This window comes from Chiroxiphia lanceolata, chromosome 18 (assembly GCF_009829145.1).
Source record: "Chiroxiphia lanceolata isolate bChiLan1 chromosome 18, bChiLan1.pri, whole genome shotgun sequence".
Classification (NCBI taxonomy): domain Eukaryota; kingdom Metazoa; phylum Chordata; class Aves; order Passeriformes; family Pipridae; genus Chiroxiphia; species Chiroxiphia lanceolata.
The window spans coordinates 4,109,017-4,130,861 of NC_045654.1; the positions used below are offsets into that span (position 1 = coordinate 4,109,017).

The following is a 21,845-nucleotide window of genomic DNA, read 5'->3' on the forward strand; positions in this document are numbered from 1 at the left end:
TGTTCGGAAAATTTATCTTCAACTTTGAGTACACCTGCTGTGGCTTACTTTAGGCTCTAAACGAGAAGTTACTATTGCATATTTGCCCCTACACACTGCTGTGGAGGTGCAGACTGCTCTGAAGGCCAAGCCCTGCCCTGAGGATCTACGAATTAAAGACTTAATCCCCTTAGTGCCGACATCTGTGGCACTGCACAGGAGGTAAACAAGTGCTTCTGTGTTCAGGCATCTGCTGCACTGAGTCACAGGCTGAACCTTGGTGGAAACAGAGCAAAGCTGGGCTGAAAGGAGACAAGTGATCCTGTACTTATTACATATGGTAATGTACAAAGTATAGATTGGGCTGCAGCATATCAAAGTGCTCAGATGTTATTACGAACACACTGTAATTATCTTTTGTCAGCGATCACCAAGAGCAAGGTCTGCCTTGTGCTCAAAGTCTGCTCCAAAGACCTCACGCTCTAAACAGATCATTTCATGCTGCCAGTGAGGGAGAACAATTCAGATATAGCTGGAGGCTGCCAAAGTACAGGAAGAAGCATTGCTAAGTTAAATGATATCTCTAGAAGCTTTTTGTCTGCAGGTATCCAGCCCAGTTCTGCTGTGCTTAGAATGACAGATTAAATACTAGCTGACCAAGAAATATTTTTAAGTAATGTGTTACCTAACAGCTCCAGAACAATCCCTCAAGAAAGTAGATTTGTACCTTTTTATTTAAGCATTGGAATGTGACATACTGCCACATGATTTTCATGTTTGGGTTTTTTTTTTCCCCAAAACTTTGTCATGGATTTACTCATTTTTATGTCATTCACCTTTCACTTACGACGCTATTGCACATATCAGTGATTAAAGCATTTAGTGAAGAGAAAGCTTTAATGGAATAGTTTGAAGCTGTAGCTCTCATTCTGGCCAATATTCACTATAGGATTTGGGTTTCCTTATTTTACTAAAGAAAGCAGCCACAAGTTCTACTGTATCAGCCATGAGAAATAAGCCCTCTGCACAAAACATCTTCTGTCTTGGTTTAGTTAAGCCAAGCTCCTAAAAATTACTTCTTAGCTCTTCCTCCTCTGAGTTTTGAAATAAATTCAACAAGTTTTGTAAGAAAGAAGCAAACACATCAGCACTACCTTTAAAAAAAACAGCCTGATAGAAGTTATTTGGAATCAAACTTGGCAGGGATTTAAAAGCTAATAAAACATCTCCAGGTCAATCTACCATAAAATCTACATTTTAGAAAATGTTTTCTCTCCTCCTGTCTGAAGACTTCCTGAGAGAGATTAATATATTTTAAACCAGCTCCTTGAATTTTGCCCCCACCTTTTTGGCACTCAGTCATTTCACATGTATGGGAACAGACACCAGTATTTTCATGCACTCAGACATGTTTGTAACTGCACATTTGAGCATCAGGTCTACATACATTGGAAAACTTTTGGTTTGTATACTGCTAAATCCTGAACCAGTATATTGTGAGCTTAACAAGGTGTATAGATGCAGATTTCAAGAGCAGACAGAGCTGCTACTATACCAACACAGATATCCCCAGTGGAGCTCAGTTCAATTTTCTTTGAAATAAAGAAGAGAAAGTGCTTAAAGCCAGAGTAAGAGACTGCAAAAAGTTTAATTATTGTCTCTTTCTTCCAGGCACATTTGAGCTTGAACACCTTCAGGCTTAAAGTCTTAGACTAAAAGAATTTCATAAAAAAATAAATTCAAGAATGGAGATTGCCTGTCCTGACTTCTGGCTACCAGGGGAAGACAACAAAGTCTCTCAGAGCAGGAGGGAATGTTACTTTTCTCCTTGCCTCCACCATCACAACCTTCTGCTTAATTTTTCAAAAGGTTTTAATGACCAGGTTAAGTCTTCATGTTTCCAGTTCAGTTATTTCCAAACTAGTCAGGCATTTTGTATTTCATTATCCTGTCATCTGACCCATGCTTATGGCTCACTAGAAATTTACTGGAATATTTTTCAACCTTTAGCTCACATAGAAAAGTCAGACTAAGCTCAAGCAAATCTGGATTAAAAACCCCACATCAAAGGTAACAGCCAAAATGCTCTATCAAGATGAAATATGCCTTTTGTCAGGGGAAAAATAACTTATTCATGGAAATTAGGCATTAGAAATGCATTAGAAATTATCTAGGAGAGCAGACCACTGAACTTACTGATGCAAAACATGAACCATCTACCTTTCAAACTGTACCATTCCCTCTACTAGTCCAAGACAGAACTTCAGGAACTGCAGTCTCACACACAGGTGGGGGGGGAATGACAGACTTTTTAACCTGAAGGTCCCAGACCCCCTTGCAACATGTTGGACCCAGGCTGTACTCCACTGAAATTAATGTTGTGGTTCCTCTCAGCTCCATTTGAGCACGACCAGATCAATTATTGCAGCCATAAGCCCTATCTGCTTCCATGTGCGAGCAGATAACTGAAGTGCAGAGGAACAAATGCTTCATTCCAGGTGACATGCAGCATCCAGAACTAGGAGAGCCTGATAGTGTTACATGTTCTTACCCTATTCCTCCTCAACAACCAGGAACAAGCCCATATTCAGCTCTGTTCAGAGCCCTACAACAGACACCAGCCTGGGAGCCTCTGTGCAGAGCTGTCTCATCTCCCACACTACTTCTGCAAGGGGAATTTGCACACAGAGAGCAAGAGCCACTTCGTGCACTACTTAGCATGGCGTGTCCTCCAGGCACACTTTGTCCTCTGAGTTATCTCCAGTGCTAATTTATTGCAGCATTCAAAGCACCGTGCCTCCGGCAGTCCCTCCCACAGGAAGCTGGCTGACTCATTTTTCCACACACTGTATTTTCCTCTCCACAAGAGCCAAATGCTTAGGTCAAGAATAAAACATTAAAAAAACCGGGAGGCTTGTGTTTAAGCACCTCCTAAAACATGTGCACAACCCACAGCCACTTGTGAAGCTATTTCTCTCATTCAGACAATGAACCTGGAGATATTACACCCAGATAGAGTTGCCCCCATATGGCACACAACTGCCTGTGCTTTTGTCCTAAAAAGCAGTTCCTAATCCTGTAAATTGATTTAGTCCCAGCTAATGGTTTTTGGCCTCAGTCAAACAGTTATCTAAGCACTTAATAAAAGACAAGATGAAGACCACCATTTTGCATTCATTCCCCTAAGCTCTTCACCAAAGCATTCAGGTGTTTGCCTTACAAACTGGTTCTCATATATAACCTAACCTTATAGGAAGGGATAAAAAGAACAATTACATTGCCAGGAAAACCCTGCCAATCTACTCTATTTTCATGCTTTGCTTAATGATGCAGCAAAAGTTCACTATCTTTATGAAAAGGACTTTTCAAGGACGCTTGGAAATAAAAAAGTAGCAGTACCTTATTATGTCCATCTCCAGCAGCATTTCCAGTCTTCCAGCCGTGAGAAACATGGGAAGCAACCAAAGTCAGCCGAGGCAAACACTTCACCTCCCAAAACAGGCAATCCAGCTTCAGTCTGAGGCAAGGTTCCAGCCCAACCCCCTAGAAAAAGCCCCAGGTGCTCCCTGCTCTCCCTTAGGGCCAGCTGGGCCTCTGCCTCTCAGGTGTGAGGCATCAGAGCTGATGGGCATTAACCCATTGCTACCCACAACAGCCACTGCATGACTGGGACATGTTGAGAAGAAACAGCACACATTCTTGGTTTGTTTTATTTTACAACACAGGTAAATGGGAGTTCAGTGGTAAACAGGAGGTTAAAGGACATGCCAGGCATTTCCCACTTGTCCTACAGAAGGGAAAGGAAATAAATCTGCAGCAAAGAATTCTCACTTTCTCATTTGGAAAATGAAGGCTCATATTTTCAAAATGTCTCAATTGTGAAAGTAGTGCAGAGCTTAGCATAAGCTGCCACTGCTGCCCTTTGTCTCACAGAATCCTCTCAGGATAGGTTTAAAGCTACAGCCATGAGGCTTTTCCCATCAGTAATGTGTCCCGAGCCTGATGCTTATAAAAGAGTCATTCCAGTGCCTTTTCTCCATTAGTCAGTCTCCTGGCTTTAGCAACCCTTTGGATCTTTGATTTCCTTTTTTTCTTGACAAATCCATTTTGTGCAAAAATAATGCTCTTTTGTTTCCTCTTTTGTCCCCCTTCTGTGTTGTCATATAGGACCCCCCAACCAATCTAGCTCGCCTGTGCCAGCCTGTTTCCCACTGAAGGGAAGGCTCATCAGCCTGCGTGGCTGTAACAAAGGAGGTCAGGCACTGTGTCACAGAATCAAATCCTTCCGTCTGAGCAGACAGGGATTTATGGGACCCTCCAAATAAGAGGAGAGAAGGAATAACTGAGAGGAGACCTGTAGGCATGTAAAGAAAAGTGCAGGTAGCTGAGCGTGAAGGGGTGTGGTACCAACGTACCAAATGCCAGATACAAAGTAATTTGCCTGAATTGCACTGAAAAAGGTGCAGAGGGAGACAGACAGGTGCCACATCCAGCTCACAATCTCACATAGGTGTATGGCTTCTAGGCCAGGCCCCAGTGAGGACACCTCAGGCTGGATGCTGCATGTCCCTACTCAGGCTGCCTCACATACCTTACCTAAATGAAGCAGCAGTCAGGGGGTCAAAGCGAGAAGAACACAAAGGGTGGGCTGACAGGTGCTATGGCAGGTTGCAGAGATGGTTCCTGAGCAGAAAAAGAAACCTCTGTTAGGAAGTAAATCTCACCTGCAAAAACTGAGCAGATATAGCCACTCTGGCTACTGTATTTAGTCCACCTGCCTGTCTTCTTATAGCTACCAGATATACAATAGGTATGTATTAGATAGCACTTGTACAGTCTTAAAAATCCATTTTTTTTTCTAAAAATATCCCATCGGATCAATGTTAATCGTCTCTGTTAGATATTTACAACCAAAATACCTTGTAAGTGTTGCAGGTTCCTTGAATTCTCGTTTTTCCACACACCTTCTCCCAGCAGTTTGCAGCTCTCACACTGGGACCAAGTGGCTATATACTCTGTGTAGTTAAATCCCCCACACCTGGGCAGTAGCAGAGTGATGAGACAAGAAGAGGATGATTTGTCCCCATCAGATCGTTTGGCTGGGATGGGGGCAGTGCTGGACAGCATTCCCCAGCTCCAATGTCCTGCGCTGCACTGGGGGGAAGTGGGAAGAGAGTCTCTGGAAAACCCTTAGCCAGGCCTACCCTCCTCCTCCTTCAACCATGGTGCTCACAGGGCTGTTTCTCACACTTTTTACCTCAGCTGTCACTGCCAGACAGTGTTTTGTCCTTTCCTAAGTGCATTTTTCCAGAGGCAGTGGATGACAAGCTCAGCCGTGCCCTGAGCGGGGCTGTGGTGGAACCATCTGTGTCCATCGTGGGGCCGCCCCGGACTCCCCTCAGAGGGTCCCTCAGCCCCACCGACAGTGCCTGGGCACCTGGACCCAATAAATTCCCCTCCTCACCTCAGCAAAACGCGTATTTAATAATTGTCATTAAAATACTCACTTGCCACACACCCTTCACAGCTTTGCTGATGATATCAGCCACAAAAAAAAAATCTCCTCACACCAAAAAGGGAAGCGGCACCGCCACAACGCCGCCAGGGTGGGCAATATACACCCTCAGTACAGCTCCACCCTCGTCTCTCACCGTTTTAAACCACAAAAAATTTCCCCTAGTAATCCAGCCCCTGGCAATAGCCAGTCTGAGCTTCGCCTTTTACTTTTCCAGTCACCGTTTTAACTTCAAATTCCTCTAATGGTAAGTGATTTCCTTTTCTTTAACTCAACCCACGAGCTTTTTAATCTTATTTTCTCCCCCGTCCTGTTGAGGAGGGGGAGTGAGAGCAGCTCGGTGGGTTCTGGCCAGCCCACCACATTTTCCAATCCTCTTCTCCACACTTAATGGAGGAGGTGCCTTGACACAGAGAATCCCTCTGGGCACATAAATCAGCAAATACAAGCTGAAGCCCTCAAAAGGTGATGAATACAAGCACCCCTATTATGTAAGAACTTTCCTGGATAGATTAATGCTTTGAATAATAGTTTAAAGTTGACCTGAATTAAAAACTTCTGTAAAAATCTCTCAAAGAATTCCCAAACTGAGCAACCCCCCGGGTGTGCAAAATATTGATGGTGGCTTATGGTGCCAGCCTAACAAATTTTTTTGAAATTATTATTCTAAAGTGAGATTGTTGTTGTTTCCTCCTTTCCTTGTGTTTCAGTAGCCAAATATATTTTCTTTCCAGAGAAGAGCTGGGAATCCAGGAACCTGCAGCCAGGGGAGGCAGCAATTAGTGGTTTGAAGTGTTAATGGGACCACAGTGGGAATGGGGAGTCCCTTGAACTCAGCTATTAGCAAATTAATAAAAGGAATAACATGATCTCCCGAGTGTTATAAATTTAGCACTAATTAGGACTTCTCTTTCTTAGTTATTTTAGGCAAGAAAATCTTCAATATCCTTTGTTAAATCTGAATCATCTTGTTTGTAGAAGTAAACCATATGGAAACATTGGTTTCTTTACCTATCTATAGTCTATTATAAACTTTTGCCATTCTCTTTCTTTCTGACTTATAGCTAGATATTTTGTGTACAGTTAGTTTAATTTATCAAATTTTCTCCCAAAAGAGGATTTTCTTTGAATGAGACTAATCTACAGGCCATTAATTTCTCACAATCCATCCCAAGTGTTTCAAAGATCCCCACTTCACAGGAGTGTCAGTGTTCCAATTTATTTATATTTATTTTATTTATTTATTGCTTATATATTCCAGATGTTAAACCTCGTGGAGTTATTGTAAGTGGCAAGCCATCTTTCTCTGCCAAAAATCTACACAGTTTTGTGTATTTTAGCACTGGGGAATTAATCATGAGAGGAACTTAATCAGGTTTGCAGTGATAAAAAGCCCTTAATTAGAGCAGAAGCCAAAACGTCCTCCTGCTCTTCCTTTCTTCTTACACTGCCCAAATCTCATTGAAACTTTGCCTGAAGTCCAGAAAACAAATCTCACAGTTGATTGAATATTTCTAATTGTGAATTGATGTCTATGCTATTGCAGATATGTTTCAAACCCTGCCTGCTGGCTGTGTTGGCTAATTTGCCCATACCCAGGAAATTAATTCTTTTTTAACTACAGAGCAAAGCTGTGATGTTGGGCAATACATGTCTGCCTTTCTGCAAAGAATATTACTTGTCTCTAGCAAGATCAATGCATCACTAAATGATTGGCATAACCACAGAAGATTTAGCTTTTAATGTTTAGGAAACACTGATGGGGGAAGAGAAAGCCCAACAGACACTGGCTGAGGCAGAAGAAACTCACTTCCATTCAACAAAAACCACAGCTTATTTGAGCCATGAAGAGAAAGTGTAGATGGAAGGATTCATCTTAATTGGTGTCACTAAGGAAAAGAGTATGTTAGAAGTAATCAGTAGTGAGCTCATGGTTTAAAACACACATGTAACACATGCACATGTACAGCACTGTGGAGAACTGAATTAGAAGCTGTATGAAAATACACCATAAAGCCTGAAAAACATTGGACACTGTGAAGGTGGCTTTCCATAAAATAGTGCAAATTGATGTTAAAATCTCTGGTTTATAATCAGTTAGAGAGCGTAGTTTGGCAGCAATGTTAATAACCTCTGAAACAAATGTAGCATGAAAAGGGGGATTCCATGAGCAGAACTCAGCTCAGAAGGCTTTGTCTCATGTCTATGAAAAATCAAATCTTTGCAAAGGTGAGTAAGGTATCAGCCATTTCTCTGTCTAGGAGAACTGGATGAAGACCTTTCCTCATCCTCCTATGGAGGGAAACACATTTCTATTTACTTCTGCTGAACACTTGGTCAGAGAGAGTTGTCTGCACTGTGTATGAGGCTACAGAAAGTGTTAATTTTACTATTCTCTACTGCATGAGGTAGGATGTGAATGGTGTGTACTGAGGTGACATTGGAACATTCCATCTGCCATAGGGACCTAAATACTAACCATAACTGAGTGCTTTCCTCCCTCCATGTGGGTTATAACTGCGGGAATAAGATGTGTGAGCGTGTAAGCTGAGCAGCATGTAGATAAATTTCAGATGATGATTTAATGCTGGTGAATACAAATCTCATAGTCCTGCATGCAGTCTGGTACTGGAGAGGACCTTTGAGGTCAATTCATTTCCCTTCTGTCATAGGCAGCCCTCTAAAAGAAACTACATGATAAAGTGATACAGCCCCATCACAAAATTAATTTTTTGCCACCATTTCTACTACTGTAAGAATGCAAGAGGAAGAATCCTCCTGCAGCTCCTTGGAAATGTGGAAATCTTCCTATTCCCAGCCTTAATATACTCTTATTCAGTTTATTCACATAATTCTTTCCTGCCAAAATTGTGCTTCTGCTTAAATAGCGCTTCTCCCTTCTGTGTGCTCATCCGTGATGTATTTATAGGGAGTCCTCTCTCAGCATTCACTGCATGAGATAAAACAAGCCATCCTTTTTTTAGTCTCCTTTCGTATAACAGACTTTCCACAATCTGAATCATCCTTGCAGCTCATCCCTTCACCTGCTGCAGTCTGAGCATGGGGAGCAGAACCAGCAAGAGCAGCTATCTATTGTCTTACCGGGAATTTTTCCAGTGCCATTAATAGTCCCTTGTTTCTTACTGCTGTATTGTGCATTTACACTCTCTGTGTGTAGAATTGTTCAAGCATATCAATGATGTTACACAGTGAACCATCGAATTCTGGTGTGTCATCTCCACTGGTGCCACTTGTGCTCCTTGGGAGTGTGGTCAGCATCTTGCAGGCAAAATCCTTCGGTACTTTTCAGCTGGTGCTTTTTCATCCTTGATAGCTCCTGCAGAGTGTTTCAGCATGAAGATGTTTCAGCAGTCATTACAAAAGCAAGTGAATCATTCAAGAAAAGCACAATCCATCCATCTTCTTTAGTGTCACCAATTAATAGCTGCTTAGGATGCTTTGAAACCTATAGCTGCCTAAGGGAAGAAAAATAACCAACCCCTTCCCATAGTGCTGTGCTATCATTATATTTTGAGTACCTTGCCAGTGCAAAGAAGCTTTATTTAATAAGTGAGGTGAGGGCAATATGCAAAGGGCTCTGATGTGAGGCTTTAAAGAAGGGTAAAAGACCAGTTATGCCAATCCAGGATAAGAAGGGAACTAAAAAACAATGGGTAGACAAGAATATTTCTTATTATTGGAAACCATTTCTCATTCCAGAAGCCAGTGGTCAGAGCCTGGCTGATTTTGGTGGACACGCTTCTGTCTGCTGCTGCCTCTCCAAGCAAGCAGCATTGGGGCAACCACACTTTCCTTCACTTGATGGAGCTGGAACAGCCTTTTACCTCATGCTTCTGATTTGAAATATTCTGCTGCAGACTGTGCAAAATAAGGGACCATTTTTAAAAGAGGGTAGTGTTGCCTTTGTGGGCAGCTCAGGCTGGGTCTGTGTGCTCATTCCTCAAGTCACAGGGTGCTAGAGCAAAGCCATTGCACCCTTTGGTGGGGCTGCTCCTTGGGAACTCTGTCCCGGAGTCAAATCCTGACCCACGTTTGCCAAACATAAGGATACACTCCCAAACCCACCCACAGCTGCTGACCCCCCTCCCTCCCTCCCATCTCACCTCCCTGTCTGAGACATTATGGTTCCTGATGGCTTTTGCCACTGCACACACAGCTCTGTCTGTACAGGACGTCAATGCCACCTGTACAGGATGTCTGAGCAGGATGGCAATGCCACCTCTTGAGGGGAATCAATTCACTTCCAGCTAATGTGCCAGAGGTGGAGGTCTGTGCCTAAGTGTAATGGAGCCTGATGGAGGCTAATTAAATAGAAAACCATTCGTGCTGTCTCATTAGGGATCTGTCATAAAAAGCTTATGTTCTCTTACAAGCCTAAACAAGTGTGTTTCCCATGTAAAAATCAGCCGTAAAGCTGTCTGGAGAGTAGTTAACATGTCTAAGCTGTCATTTATAAGGGCTGTCTGCAGCCTGGATCCTGCAGGTGGGAATGGCCTTTCCAGTGTCCTCAAACCACCCTGCATAAGTGGGGCATCCCTCCTTCAACATGGGAAAGAGGGACAAGCCCAGCCATCCTGCACTGGCAGTCGTGTGGAGCGGATGTTTCTCCATCTGGCCCCGACGGGAGCTGGGAATCAGAGGCAAAGAGCACTTGTTATTCTAGAGCTGTGCCAAAGATGTTCAGAGGTTAAGAAAGTATAAGTCTAATAGTAGCGTTTCCTGGGGGCTGTGGAGACTGGCTCCCCTCACCATTGTAAGTGGCCTGGTCTCCTCCTCAACCTCAACTAGGCTACTATTTTTGAGGAAAACTGATTATCCCCTAGGACACGGGAATCATCGTGTTATTTTTGCAGTGGAAGGAAGTTAAGGGCTGTGTCCCCTTGGCTGCCCCGAGGGAAAAATCAGCATGGTCTAAATGGCAGCTCTCCTCAACGTCTGTCCAGGATGAGCTTTTCACTCACCCAAACAGTGCAGGATTCAGAGTTTCTGCCAAAACTAGGACTTCTGCAGAAGTCATACGAGGGCAGGTCTCCTGTGCAGGAGGAGATAACTGCTTTGGGTCTGTGCGACCACCCTTGGGGTAACGCCAGCTGGTGTCTCCTTGCAGGCGTCGGAGGTTGAGCGGCAGCTCTCCCTGCAGGTCCACACCCTCCGGGAGGACTTTCGGGAGAAGAACTCCTCCAGCAGCCAACACATCGTGCGGCTGGAGAGCCTCCAGGCCGAGGTGAGTCACCTGCGCTTGGCCCTGCTCCTTCAAAAGGCAGCCAGGGCTGTTTTAGCTTGTATAATGACCCTCCCTGAACTGAGTAAACAGAACCTGCTGTTGGAGCAAACAGAGGGGTGGCAGCAGTGGGGCAAAGGACTGCCCCAGCAGGAATTTTTGCTGCAGCCCAGGGATGGCTGGGCTGGCTCAGGCCAGCTTCCAGTGCTGCCTTGGTCACAGCATGCCCGGAAAATGAATGGATGAGAAGGATCTTCCAGGAGCTAAACCATGGCTGTGCTCCTGCAGGGCTGCTGCCCAGTTTGGGTTAAACTCTGGGGCATGGTGGGAAGGACTGCAAGGGGGTTTTTTTATCCTGTTCCTCATGCTTGCAAAGAAAGCAGCAATCCTCTCCTGCCTCTGAGCCACGCACCTGGGAAAGCAAGGAGCCCCTGCCTGTTTTAACTGTGGTACATTAGCAGGAATGATACAACCTTCCTTCCTCTTCCCTTCCCTGATGAGGTGTCACTGGGAACCATGTAGGCAGGAACTGCACAAGTAGATGTCCAACTCTACTGCCCAACCAGTTCTTTTATTTAAAGGCCGTCTGGAAAAACTTTTCCTAAAATCTCTCAATTTGTTTTTTTCTCCCACTCCCACCTGCTCCTTGCTGGTCCCTCGCCTTTTCTTCCCCTCCCCTTGGTGTGGAGCAGCAGGTCCTTGAAGTAAGTATGGAGGCTTGGAAGGGTTTGCCTGCGTGTACATCGCTGTTACCATGCATGCCTGTCACTGTGCATGCCCACCTTGCCTCCTCACCTCCTTTCTGTTTTACTTTCCAAATCCCATTCTCCCCCATGTCCTTCCCATGGCCCAGGGCTCACGGCAGAGTGGTTCTTTTTTCTGTTATACAGTTATTCACACTGTGTTCATTACTGGTTTGGCTGCCAAATACAAACTCTTGCTACAACCTCTGTATTAAACCTCTTATTTTTCTTTCTCCAACCCTCTCAAATCATGATGGTGGTGGGCAGAGACATCTCAGAAGCCATTAGTCACCTAAGAGCAGTTTCCAATACCTCCAGCAGCCTTTACCCTACGGAAATAGCAAGCCAACACACTTGGCTAACTTTCCTTTATGCAGCCAAATCTTTCCAACAACCTGGAAAGCAGCAAAGAGACAAGGTCCTAAAAAGGCCAAGAAAACAATGGGAAGTTGCTGAATTTGTCACAGTCCATGGGTTGAAAGGAGGCCATAGGGACTATTTAGAGTTATACTGGGCTGGTGGATGGCTGGCATGCCAGTCCCCAGAGATCCTGTGTGTACTAATCTGGGAAAAGACTCCTTCTTCTTGGTTAAACAAGAAGTGACTTTGGCTAGTGCTGATTCATCCTGTGCACTGTTCCCAGCTAACTGAGTCATGGAGGGTTTGTTTGGCACGCTGTCCCTCCGCCTGAAATCACTGCCCTTGACAATTAAAAGAAATGAACCAATTTTAAAGGCAACTGATCACTGGGAGGCTAAAAATAAGCGTGGCACAGAAAGGAGTCTTCACAAGGAAAAAGACAGAAAAATCCCTGATGAGGACCTGATGAACACACAGCAATTAAGAACAGCTATGAGCAGTGCTGTGGCACAGCCCTGTGGGGAGCAGGATCCCACAGGCTCACCCTGGATCCTGCTGGCTCACCCTGTGATCTTCAGCACCCATACAGGAGAAAATGCCACCATGCTCAGTCAGGGACTAGCCAGGAAAAGTAACTAGTTTTGCCCAGTCTTGCAAATGTTAAGGTAGAAGGGGTGGGCAGGGCTGGTCTCTGCTTAATCCCTTTGGACATTTCTGCCTGCTCCCTCACCTGCCAGTGCCCACCCAGCCCCTTTAGAGCTGCCTTTGCAGCCTGGAGAAGGAGGAGTTTCCTTCCAGAGCCTTCCCAAGCTTTAAACCACACACACAGTTTCTCTCATGCAGGTCCAGAATACTTATGTACATACTCTGGCTTTTTTTCTGCTGTTTCATTTCTCTCTCCGGAATGTGATTTCCCTCCTCTCTGCTTCCTGCAAAGTGTGGGGTTCTGACACTGCCTCTCTTTCCTCTGCAGATCAAAATGCTGACGGACAGGAAGAGGGAGCTGGAGCATCGCCTTAGTGCCATGATGGAGGAGAACGACCTGCTCCAGGGAACCGTGGAGGAGCTGCAGGACCGAGTGCTCATCCTGGAGAGACAAAGCCATGACAAGGACCTGCAGGTGAGGAGGCAGCAGTGAGGCAGGGAAGGGATGGGGAAATGCAGTAAAAGACATGTTTTGGGGCAAAATTGGCCAGGAAGAGAATCAAGAACTGAGAGTCAAAACAACTCATAAATCCATAGAATAAAATGCCTCATGGCAGCAAGTAAGGTCCCAGGTGTTTTCTGGGATCTGGGAACAGATAACAGGAGTCTCAGTGACAGCAAAGAGCAGCTTAGGAGGGAGATCTGAGCAAGGGAGTGGGACAGGGTGCCGGGGAAATTAGGTACATGTCAGAACAAGCAGAGAATTTTGGTTGTAGTTCATTTTAGTTAATTTTCTAATAGTAGAATTGGCTTCAGAAAAGGCTTAGACGCTGCTGTCCCAGAGGGCAGTCACTGGCCTCGTGGCTCTCACTGCTCAGACAGTTTTCCATGGTGTTCACAGTCATGTGTCACCAAACATCACCCCCCAGAGAACCACCTGGCACCTCTGGGGCTTATGGCATCTTGAGAGAGAGTAAGATTTTTCCATTTTGCTGCCATGGGCTGACAACCCCTGAATCCCCAGATCTGTAAAACAGCCCTGAAAAATTTTTCCTTTTTTTAACATGTATTTGTATTTGTGCATATATTTTTAAAAAATCTGTCTGTATCACTTTCTTTTTGGATTCATTTCCTACTGTGTTGTTTTCAGCAAATTGTTTTACCTGAGTCCTAACTTTTTCACAATGTTTCTCATTTTAGTGCTGATTAACTTGCTATTTTTATCTTTCAGGATATTCTGGCGTCTAAACAATGTCTAATGACATTTGGAGATTATTAAGCTCCAATAAATAGCAACACCAGCCAAGAGTACTTTTCTCCTGGCTGGAAACCCTGCTTTATGTCACTCATTTCTCCCTCCCAGCTCCTTCAGAAACCAAGAGATTCATCCAGTCCTTATCACCTCCACTAATACTTTTTTTCCAATACCTTGATTTTCTTCACAAGCTGCACCAAAGCCAGATGGAGCTCCAGGAGGTGCGTCTGTCCTACCGGCAGCTGCAGGGGAAGGTAGAGGAGCTCAGTGAGGAGAGAAGCCTCCAAAACCTCAACACAACCAGCACGTCCCTCCTATCTGAGATAGAGCAGAGCATGGAGGCAGAGGAGCTGGAACAAGAACGAGAGCAGGTATTTGCCCTCCAGCCCCTGAGAAAGCCCACGGGCCTCTGTGACCAGCCCCTGAGGGAAAGGGAGTTTATTGCATTTGATCTGGGTTTGGAGCTGAACTAAGGGCCAGAAAATTGGGAACAACACCCTTTTGACCATATGAAGCCAAACCTCTGCATCCATTTCAAAACCAACAGAGCAAGCTAGACAGATATTTGTGAGGTTCAGCAAACACATGCTTCACTTTACCACAGAAGGAGAATTTCCATGGCCTTGATGTCCCAGCCTCTTGTCTCTTGTTTCAGCTGAGGCTGCAGCTCTGGGAGGCCTATTGCCAAGTGCGGTATCTCTGCTCCCACCTCAGAGGGAACGACAGCGCGGACTCCGCCGTCTCCACAGACTCCTCCATGGACGAGTCTTCAGAAACTTCATCAGCCAAAGACGTCCCAGCCGGGAGCCTTCGGGCAGCTCTCAGTGAGCTCAAAAGACTGATACAAAATGTGCTGGATGGGGCAGACTCCACGGTAAGTTGGTGGCACAGAGACACCTTGGCTTGTGCATGTCCCGGGCCCAGGTGGCAGAGCTTGCTGCAGGTTCTGCTGGATCTTGAAGTTCCCAGTCTCCAAGAAAACCTCTGTAGCCCACAGAGATGGGCTGTCACAGTGCACAGCCTGCTCCATGTGTCTCAAATGGTCAGACAAGAGCCAAGCACGTGGGGTTTCAGCCCTGCAGTGGTCAGACCACCTAAAGTTTCAAGCTCATGCAATAAGTTTCAAGCTTGTGCAACCATCGTTGGCCTGGGAGTCATTCTGGAAAATTAATAAACATAGGCTTACTTTGAGATTTTCAGTAAGTTAGAGTTTCAACGTGGAAATACTGCAGATTGCCTTATACATCACAGTTCAGTTATTTCTCTTAGGGTTTTCCTAACCTTGCTTCATTAGCAATAGCATCACAAAAGCATCGTAACCCCTATGTGGGTAGGTTCTGTCCCTGCAAATTGTCACTGGATATGAATGTCATGGCAAGAGCTGCCAGACAGGTGAAAGGTTTTGCTGGCACAAGATGATGTCTGTGGGATATTGTCCCCAGGCTGCTGAGCAGGAGGGAAGGACCGCTCAGCATCCACAGGAGTGCAGAATTACAAGAAAACACCTCACAATGGCTCAAATCAGGCCTGTTCCCATCCCCCACAAGCTGGTTGCATTGCCAGGATGACTTATTTGAGATGCCATGGTGAGGAACACAGTGCAGACCCTGCAGCTGCAGACCTGCATGGGAGTACTCACCCTCCTCGTTTAAGGACCCATAACAGCTGCAAGAAGGCTGAGTATAGAGATGAAGTTGCATTTGTTAAATAAAATGTGGAAAGTCCTGCAAAAGGTCCACAAACACAGAGATTGTAACCATATGTTACCAAGCAGGTCTCTGTACATTTGGTTTGTGTTAAGCTCTGCATGCTCTTTGTATCATGTGTACAAGCACTACCACTGGCTGAGCACGTTTCCACTGTGGAGGTATCTGGGAAAAACCCTGAAACTCTACCGAGGTCACATTCACATTTTCTTCTTCCTTGTTTAGTACCTCCATCCCAAACCGGTATCAAATTAATGCAATTGCCTTTTTTAAAGTGAAATCTGAGCAAGAGATTTCTCTCCCGCTCTCAGAGCTCTCGACGAAGCGACGACGACACGTTAGAGGAACAGATCAGGAGAACAAGTGAGGATTCACGAGCCCTGAGGGAATTAATGGAGGGAGAACGGGGGAAACTGAGGCAGAGTTTGGAGGAGCTGCAGCGACTGCACAGCCAGGTTAGCAATTCCCACACTTTACATGTGGTCTTGTAACACCAGTGTTCATCCTCCAAGACATGCCTTCCATCGAAGAGATCAACATGATAAATAACCCAGGAGGATTTAGGCCAAAACCACTTATGGCTGGATGAGGGAGACATTGTTAAACCCAGTGCAGAGGATTTATGCATTTAGGAGAGTTTTTGACAGGTTGTCTGGGGTCCATCCCAGGCATTGTCTCAAACAGCCAAACTTCCTTTAAACCTTTCTCCCAGTCCACTTGTCAGCCAATCTGTGTTGCTTAAGTTCATCTCAGCAGAAGACCCCAAAGTACAAGTCTGCTTGATATGGGGTACTAGAAACCCAAAGGTTTCCAGTCTGACCCAAGCTGCCTGCATTAAGCCCTTGTGAAAGACATATACATCCCCTGGATGGATATAACAGTGCTGCTCTGCTGTGCATGAAGCAGGGTTTGACCCCTTCCATAGCAGCATCACAAAACCCTCAGAAATGCACACCCAGAGAATCCTAATCATGGCCAGCCTGTCACCCCAGGGCCAACAGGGCAAAGGCAATCTCAACAGCAACAAATGATCCAGCCCTGAAACCAACTCCACACCCAAGGCACAGAATCCCACTGCAACCGCACTGAACGCAGCACCACCCATGTCTGAGGTCCTATGCCAAGAGCAGTAAATGGAGAGAGGCACCCAAGGAGATGCTCTGCAATCCCTGTTTCTGTGGGACAAGACTCCAAACGCTGGAGGGGATCCAGAGGCTGCAGCAGTAGCATCCTTTGTTGAAGGTACTTGTCCAGCGCCAACTGCACTGGAGCAGGGAATGGGATTGACACTGGTCTTGGCAGTGGTGCTGTATTGCCCTTTTGATGTAACCCTTTAGAGAATAAATAGGAAAACATCCCTGTTCAGAAAGTCAGCACAAGTCTGACAGCCTTGTTTAGGGCTGTGGGGGCTCCCACCATGGGACCGAAAAGAGTGAGAGCATCATTAAATACCCCAGCAGTGATGGCTGCCTGTGGGGGGGGGTGGGAAATGGTCCTGCTGACAGAGCAGCTGGTCAGAGGCAGAGTGGAGAAGGGGAGCAGCCCTGGAGCCCATCCTTCTTGGAGGATTGCTCCTCTCAGCGATGTGGCCACCACAAGAGACAATACTGGGGGTCCAAACTTCTGCCCCAGCGAGACATGAGCCCAGACACTTCTCTGGCTGTGCTGCCGTGGTCCTGTGCATCACCCCCAGGTCCCCCTTGCCCTTAAACACACCTGAGATGGAGGAGACAAGGGCTTGATGACTGCAACCTGGCTCTGCTGACTGAGACCTTTCGAGGCTCTTTCACACGTTTTGAGTGACCACCTGTACACCACCCTGTGTGTCTGGAGCAGCACCTCACACAGGAGGCCTTGACAGGACACCAGGAGGGAGCAGCACGTGGTTGTTTTTTTGCTGTGACTGATCTTCCCAAACTCCCCAGCCAAGAAGGACCAGAAGACCTGGCCTGGATCACAACTCTGGAACCCTGTCTCTGCTTTTAGGGGTCCCTGACTACCAGAGCTCTGAATATTTAGTGAACAAAGGGAAAACTGCAGTTCTATTTTCTTCTTACACCTCTATGTGATATGAAGAAAGATGGGGCATAGCTACAAATGTAGCAGACATTGCTCTTGGAGAAATCCTCCAGCCTCTCACAGCAAGCACACATCTCCCACAGCTTTTGCCTGTAACCCATCCTTGCACTTGCTCCACGTTAATAATTATTCTCACCTCCCACTGAAGAGGCAACATCATCTTCTGTTCAGGTGCTAAAGAAAATCGATGCACATGGAAATCTGGTCCAACCTGGGGGAGCGGTGCTCTGCTGCCTCCTCATCCCTCTGTGCTGTCACTGGTATTGATACACTCAAAGGGAAACTCCTCCTAAATGGCTTTTGGAACTGTAGCACCACACACATTCATTGCTTCTGCCTGAGAGCAAGGTGAGCTGGTGAAGATGGGAGTCACCCCTGCCTCTGTCTACACTGGGAAGTGGTTTCACATCTTCTCCCTGTCCGTCTTCTCCCTCAGTGGCATCCCATTCTTACTGAAGCACAGATAAAACTAGTTAAAATCCCAAACCGTTCCCCAAACACTGTGTTTTGGGCCTCTTGATCCTCTGTCCCCTGGGAATTCTGCAGAAGTGCTCAGCACCTTTCGCATTGCCCCACTACTGCTCTCTGCCCCATTGCTGCCCTGAGGTGCACCCCACGGGGGGCTGTGGGAGGGCAGGGCTCAGGAACAGCTCCCCAGTTCCCTGGCAGCCCTGGGACACCATGGGGAGTCTCAGCACACAGACAGGGTGTGTTCACACCCTCCTCCCCCCGGCCCAGCCACACCGCACTAACGGCAGATCCTCCCACGCCCTGGATGTGATGAGCCCTTTTTGACTGTCTGCCCTCTATTTAAAGATTTCTTTGAAGATTCAAGCACTACTGAGCTGCATTTAGAGACAGGAGGTGGGTCAAATGCTGGAAGGGTTTCCAGGTGATGGAGTAGTGTAACAGAGCATGTGTGTGCCCTAGACAAAAGAAATTAAACGTGTATGAAATATTACAAAGCTCTGCTAATGCAATCCTTGCATGATTTCACACCCTATTAACTCACTCTGCACAGGACCAAAACGATAGATCATTTCTCAGACTATTTAAGACTCCACACATATTTTAAAGTCTAATTAAAATTGTAAGATGTGCCAGTAACACCTTCCATGGCATGAAAGGGAATTTTCACATCCTTTGTCTACAGCTTCATTCTACAGGAGACGTGATGGCCCCTTCAAAAAATCTTATTTGCTGCTAAATTATGTTAGCAATAATTTAACCCTGGAAAGATCAGAATTACAACAGGCAGGCTCAGAGGATGCATTCACAAGACAAACTGCTTGGAGAGGGGCAATATTTTAGTGCCGATGCCATAGTGACAGCAAAGTCACAGATGGGTCCTGCTCTGCTTTCCTTGCTGTTTCTGCATGTTACTGAGGCTTAGTGACCATCTCACTCAGACCAGCACTGCCACCATCCCCAGGAAAGCCAGCACACTTTATGAGGTGTTGCACCAGCACTAACAGCCCCCTCCCAGCAGACACAGCTTCTCCTACAAGCAGGGGAGCTCAGCCTCCAGGTTGGCCCATGTGGGTTTTTTTCCACACACACACACTTGTGGTGAATTTGCCTGAGCAGCCCTTGGTTTCACACCTTCCCTCTGCCCACAGGTCACGCTGCTGAGTGTGGAAATGACGACGCTGAAGGAGGAACGGGACCGGCTGCGAGGAGCTGCTGAAGACAAGGAGACAAGTGAACGGCTCCTGCAGGCCATCAGGGACCGGGATGAGGCCATTGCCAAGTAAGTGGCATGAACAGCCAAGGCCAGGCTGGGTCAGCAGTTACAGAGTGCCTTGGCAGGAGATGCCTCTGGGGTGGATTTCTCCTACCCTCTGGAAATCTGAGTAGCTGTTACAGTGTGATGGAGCAAGTCTCGGTTTCACTGGACTTGGGAAATGCTGCCAGCAGCTTGGGAACAGGGCAGGAGATGCATGTCCCATGGCAGGATTGGGGGCATTAAGGAGGATGCTGTGAAGCATGTTTTTGCCATCCCTAGTGCTGGCATGAGTCACTGCACGGAGGAGAGGACTTCAGGGAACCAAATGGTCTGCCCTATTGGTCATATTTGAATTCTTTTGCTCTTCCAGACACACCCTGCTTTCCTGCCCATCCCCATTACAGCCCTGCTTGGGCTTCTTCCCTAAACCATTTCATTTCTCTGGTCACTCGCTCTCCTTTCCTGTTCCAGGGTCTTTCTTGCATCTCCAGTCCTGTAATTCTCTGTTTCTCCTTTTGGGATTCTCTCACTGGTTTGGCTCTTTATTTTCCCCATCCTCCTTGCACACCTGTGCAGTTCTGCTCCCCTGTACCCTATGCCCCCCTTCCCCAGCTCTGTCCTTGGGCCTGCCAAAATGCCCTGAGCACTCTTTGCCCCGAGGAGAGGGGCAGAAACATTCACACCTCTGTGCTCCAGCTAGAAAGGATATATGTGGTAATCTCTTCAATAAGCAGATGAACCAGGACACCACAAGTCCATCTTCTTAGGGAAACTCAAGCCCCGGGCAAGAGGAGAAGCACAGGAGCATTGCAGCTCTGAAGGTGCAGGAGCTAAATCAGCCTGCACCATCCCTTCACCTTTCTTGAAGTGACCTGATCATCCCAGCTGCTCTTGCCCAGGTAGCTGGCTACCGAATTCCCATCGCTGTCCTCTGTAACACCTCCATCTGTTGGCAAGGATCAGGAGCATCCCAGCTGTCTGCCAGGCGCAGAGAGAGGTGGTTCTGACATTTCCAGTGCGTGTGGGTTGCGGGTTGTGCTGTGGCTATGGCAACACGCTGCCATCAATCCCCTGGTAATATCCAGCCAGCAAGGGGGAGCTCGGCAGCAAAAGCCTGTCTAAGGTGCTCGAACCAGAGCCGGGAGTGAAAGGGCACAGTTTCTCCAGCCCACTAATGACCCTGCTGGCACAAAGCACCAATATTTACGGCTGACTGTCACAGGAGCCCGGGTCTGGGGGCGAGAGGAGTGTGCCGGGGGGAGTGGCGGGGGATTAATGAGCAGAGAGTGGCAGCAAGTGAAAGCAGACAAGAGCGACTTGTTGCTGGAAATGAAAACATCCCTCCCAGACCGAGTGGGCTGTTCCCAGGCACTGAACCTCCTGGGAGGCTCGTGATATGCTTCCCACCTCACACCTCAAGGGTTAAGTCGCTTTTGTTGAACCCATCCCCCCCAAAAAATCCCTGACTCTGAACAGAAATAAAATCACTGCCCGAGGCAGACATCTGGCGTGGAAAATTTTTGCTTGAAGCTGAAGTTTGGCAACATGGGAAGCAATAGGAAAACAAGATCCTATAATAGGAAGTGTTAAGCAACCAGTACCTGGAATATAAACACAAGTTCTCAAATTGCTCTTCTGCAGGGGAGCACAAGGGAGCTATTAGGAGGGGAGGAATTAGCTACAGTTAATAAGATGCAATTATTTCTCTCGAAAATGTTTTCAAGGAAAGATGGTTCCCAGCAAGTCATGTTACAGCTTCCCATCACACAGCAGTTAATTGAAAACTTAAGCTTTGTGCTCACCTGTTGTGCTCTCAGTATGGTGAGCAGCATTTCCCAGCTTGGGCAGTTTACTCCATCCTGAAGGATAATTCCTTTCCACTAGCAGCTGGAACATCTCAGCCACTGAGCGCTCAGGGCCCTTTGGGCAACCTTGTCCGTGGTGTTACAGGCCCAGTGGCCATCAAATGCCTGGAAAGAAATGCAGCAGTGGTGTTCCCAACTCCATTGAAACTGGCATCTCTCCTTAAAGCATAACATTTAATTCAAACAGTTTTAAGTTTGTCATTCTTTAAAAGCATTTGCTGTGATAAGCTCTCTTCTTTCATTCCTTCCTTCCTTCAGTCCAAGTACCAAGTAAAAGCACAATTGTACTCTTTAAAGGTTTTGTCTGTTTGTTTGTTTGTTTGATATTTCAATTTACTGATCAAGTGATTAGACACAGGTAATTTGATTTTTAGTACATACTGTTCTTTTTTATGCATTAGTAAACAGAAGAAAAGGAAAGAATATTTATATATAGATTTTACCTTGTTTTAGATCTCTGCTTTAATGGCAGATCATGCACATTATCCAGGCACAATATTATCTTACACAGCAGTGCATTTGATTTTCTTTTTGTATTCTTCACAGTGTGCTTACCAGAAATCTGCTGGGTTTATAGTAATGATGTCAACAGCTCTGTCCCACTCTTCAGATTAATAGATTGTCCAGAATAGAATGGAGATGAACAGTTTAGGAAGCGAGGACTTGCCAGTGAAAGAAATTGTTGACTTCTCCTCGAGGATATGTTTAACCCTTGCTTTAAAAAAAAAAA

The 21,845-nt window shown here is 46.2% G+C and overlaps 1 protein-coding gene and 1 long non-coding RNA gene across 5 annotated transcripts in view; one reads left to right on the forward strand and one right to left on the reverse strand.

Annotated features, from left to right (window-relative positions):
- Positions 1–21,845, forward strand: part of BICDL1 (BICD family like cargo adaptor 1) — a 50,187-nt gene that overhangs the window by 20,506 nt on the left and 7,836 nt on the right. For all 4 annotated transcript variants that reach the window (XR_004360131.1, XR_004360132.1, XM_032705588.1 and 1 more), the window contains exons 3-9: positions 10,623–10,739; positions 11,429–11,440; positions 12,813–12,959; positions 13,931–14,110; positions 14,395–14,613; positions 15,757–15,900; positions 19,144–19,274. Coding sequence is in view for 2 of the 4 variants with exons in the window: in XM_032705588.1 (XP_032561479.1) it covers positions 10,623–10,739; positions 11,429–11,440; positions 12,813–12,959; positions 13,931–14,110; positions 14,395–14,613; positions 15,757–15,900; positions 19,144–19,274 (950 nt within the window). In the remaining 2 variants the exon portion in view is untranslated. The remainder of the gene's footprint in view (positions 1–10,622; positions 10,740–11,428; positions 11,441–12,812; positions 12,960–13,930; positions 14,111–14,394; positions 14,614–15,756; positions 15,901–19,143; positions 19,275–21,845) is intronic.
- LOC116795701 lies at positions 8,344–21,845 on the reverse strand. Its single transcript, XR_004360136.1, has 6 exons — positions 21,671–21,845; positions 21,053–21,220; positions 14,339–14,898; positions 13,913–13,981; positions 12,706–12,926; positions 8,344–8,831 (listed from the first exon to the last, which is right to left on the reverse strand). It is a non-coding gene; the product is annotated as an uncharacterized LOC116795701 (long non-coding RNA).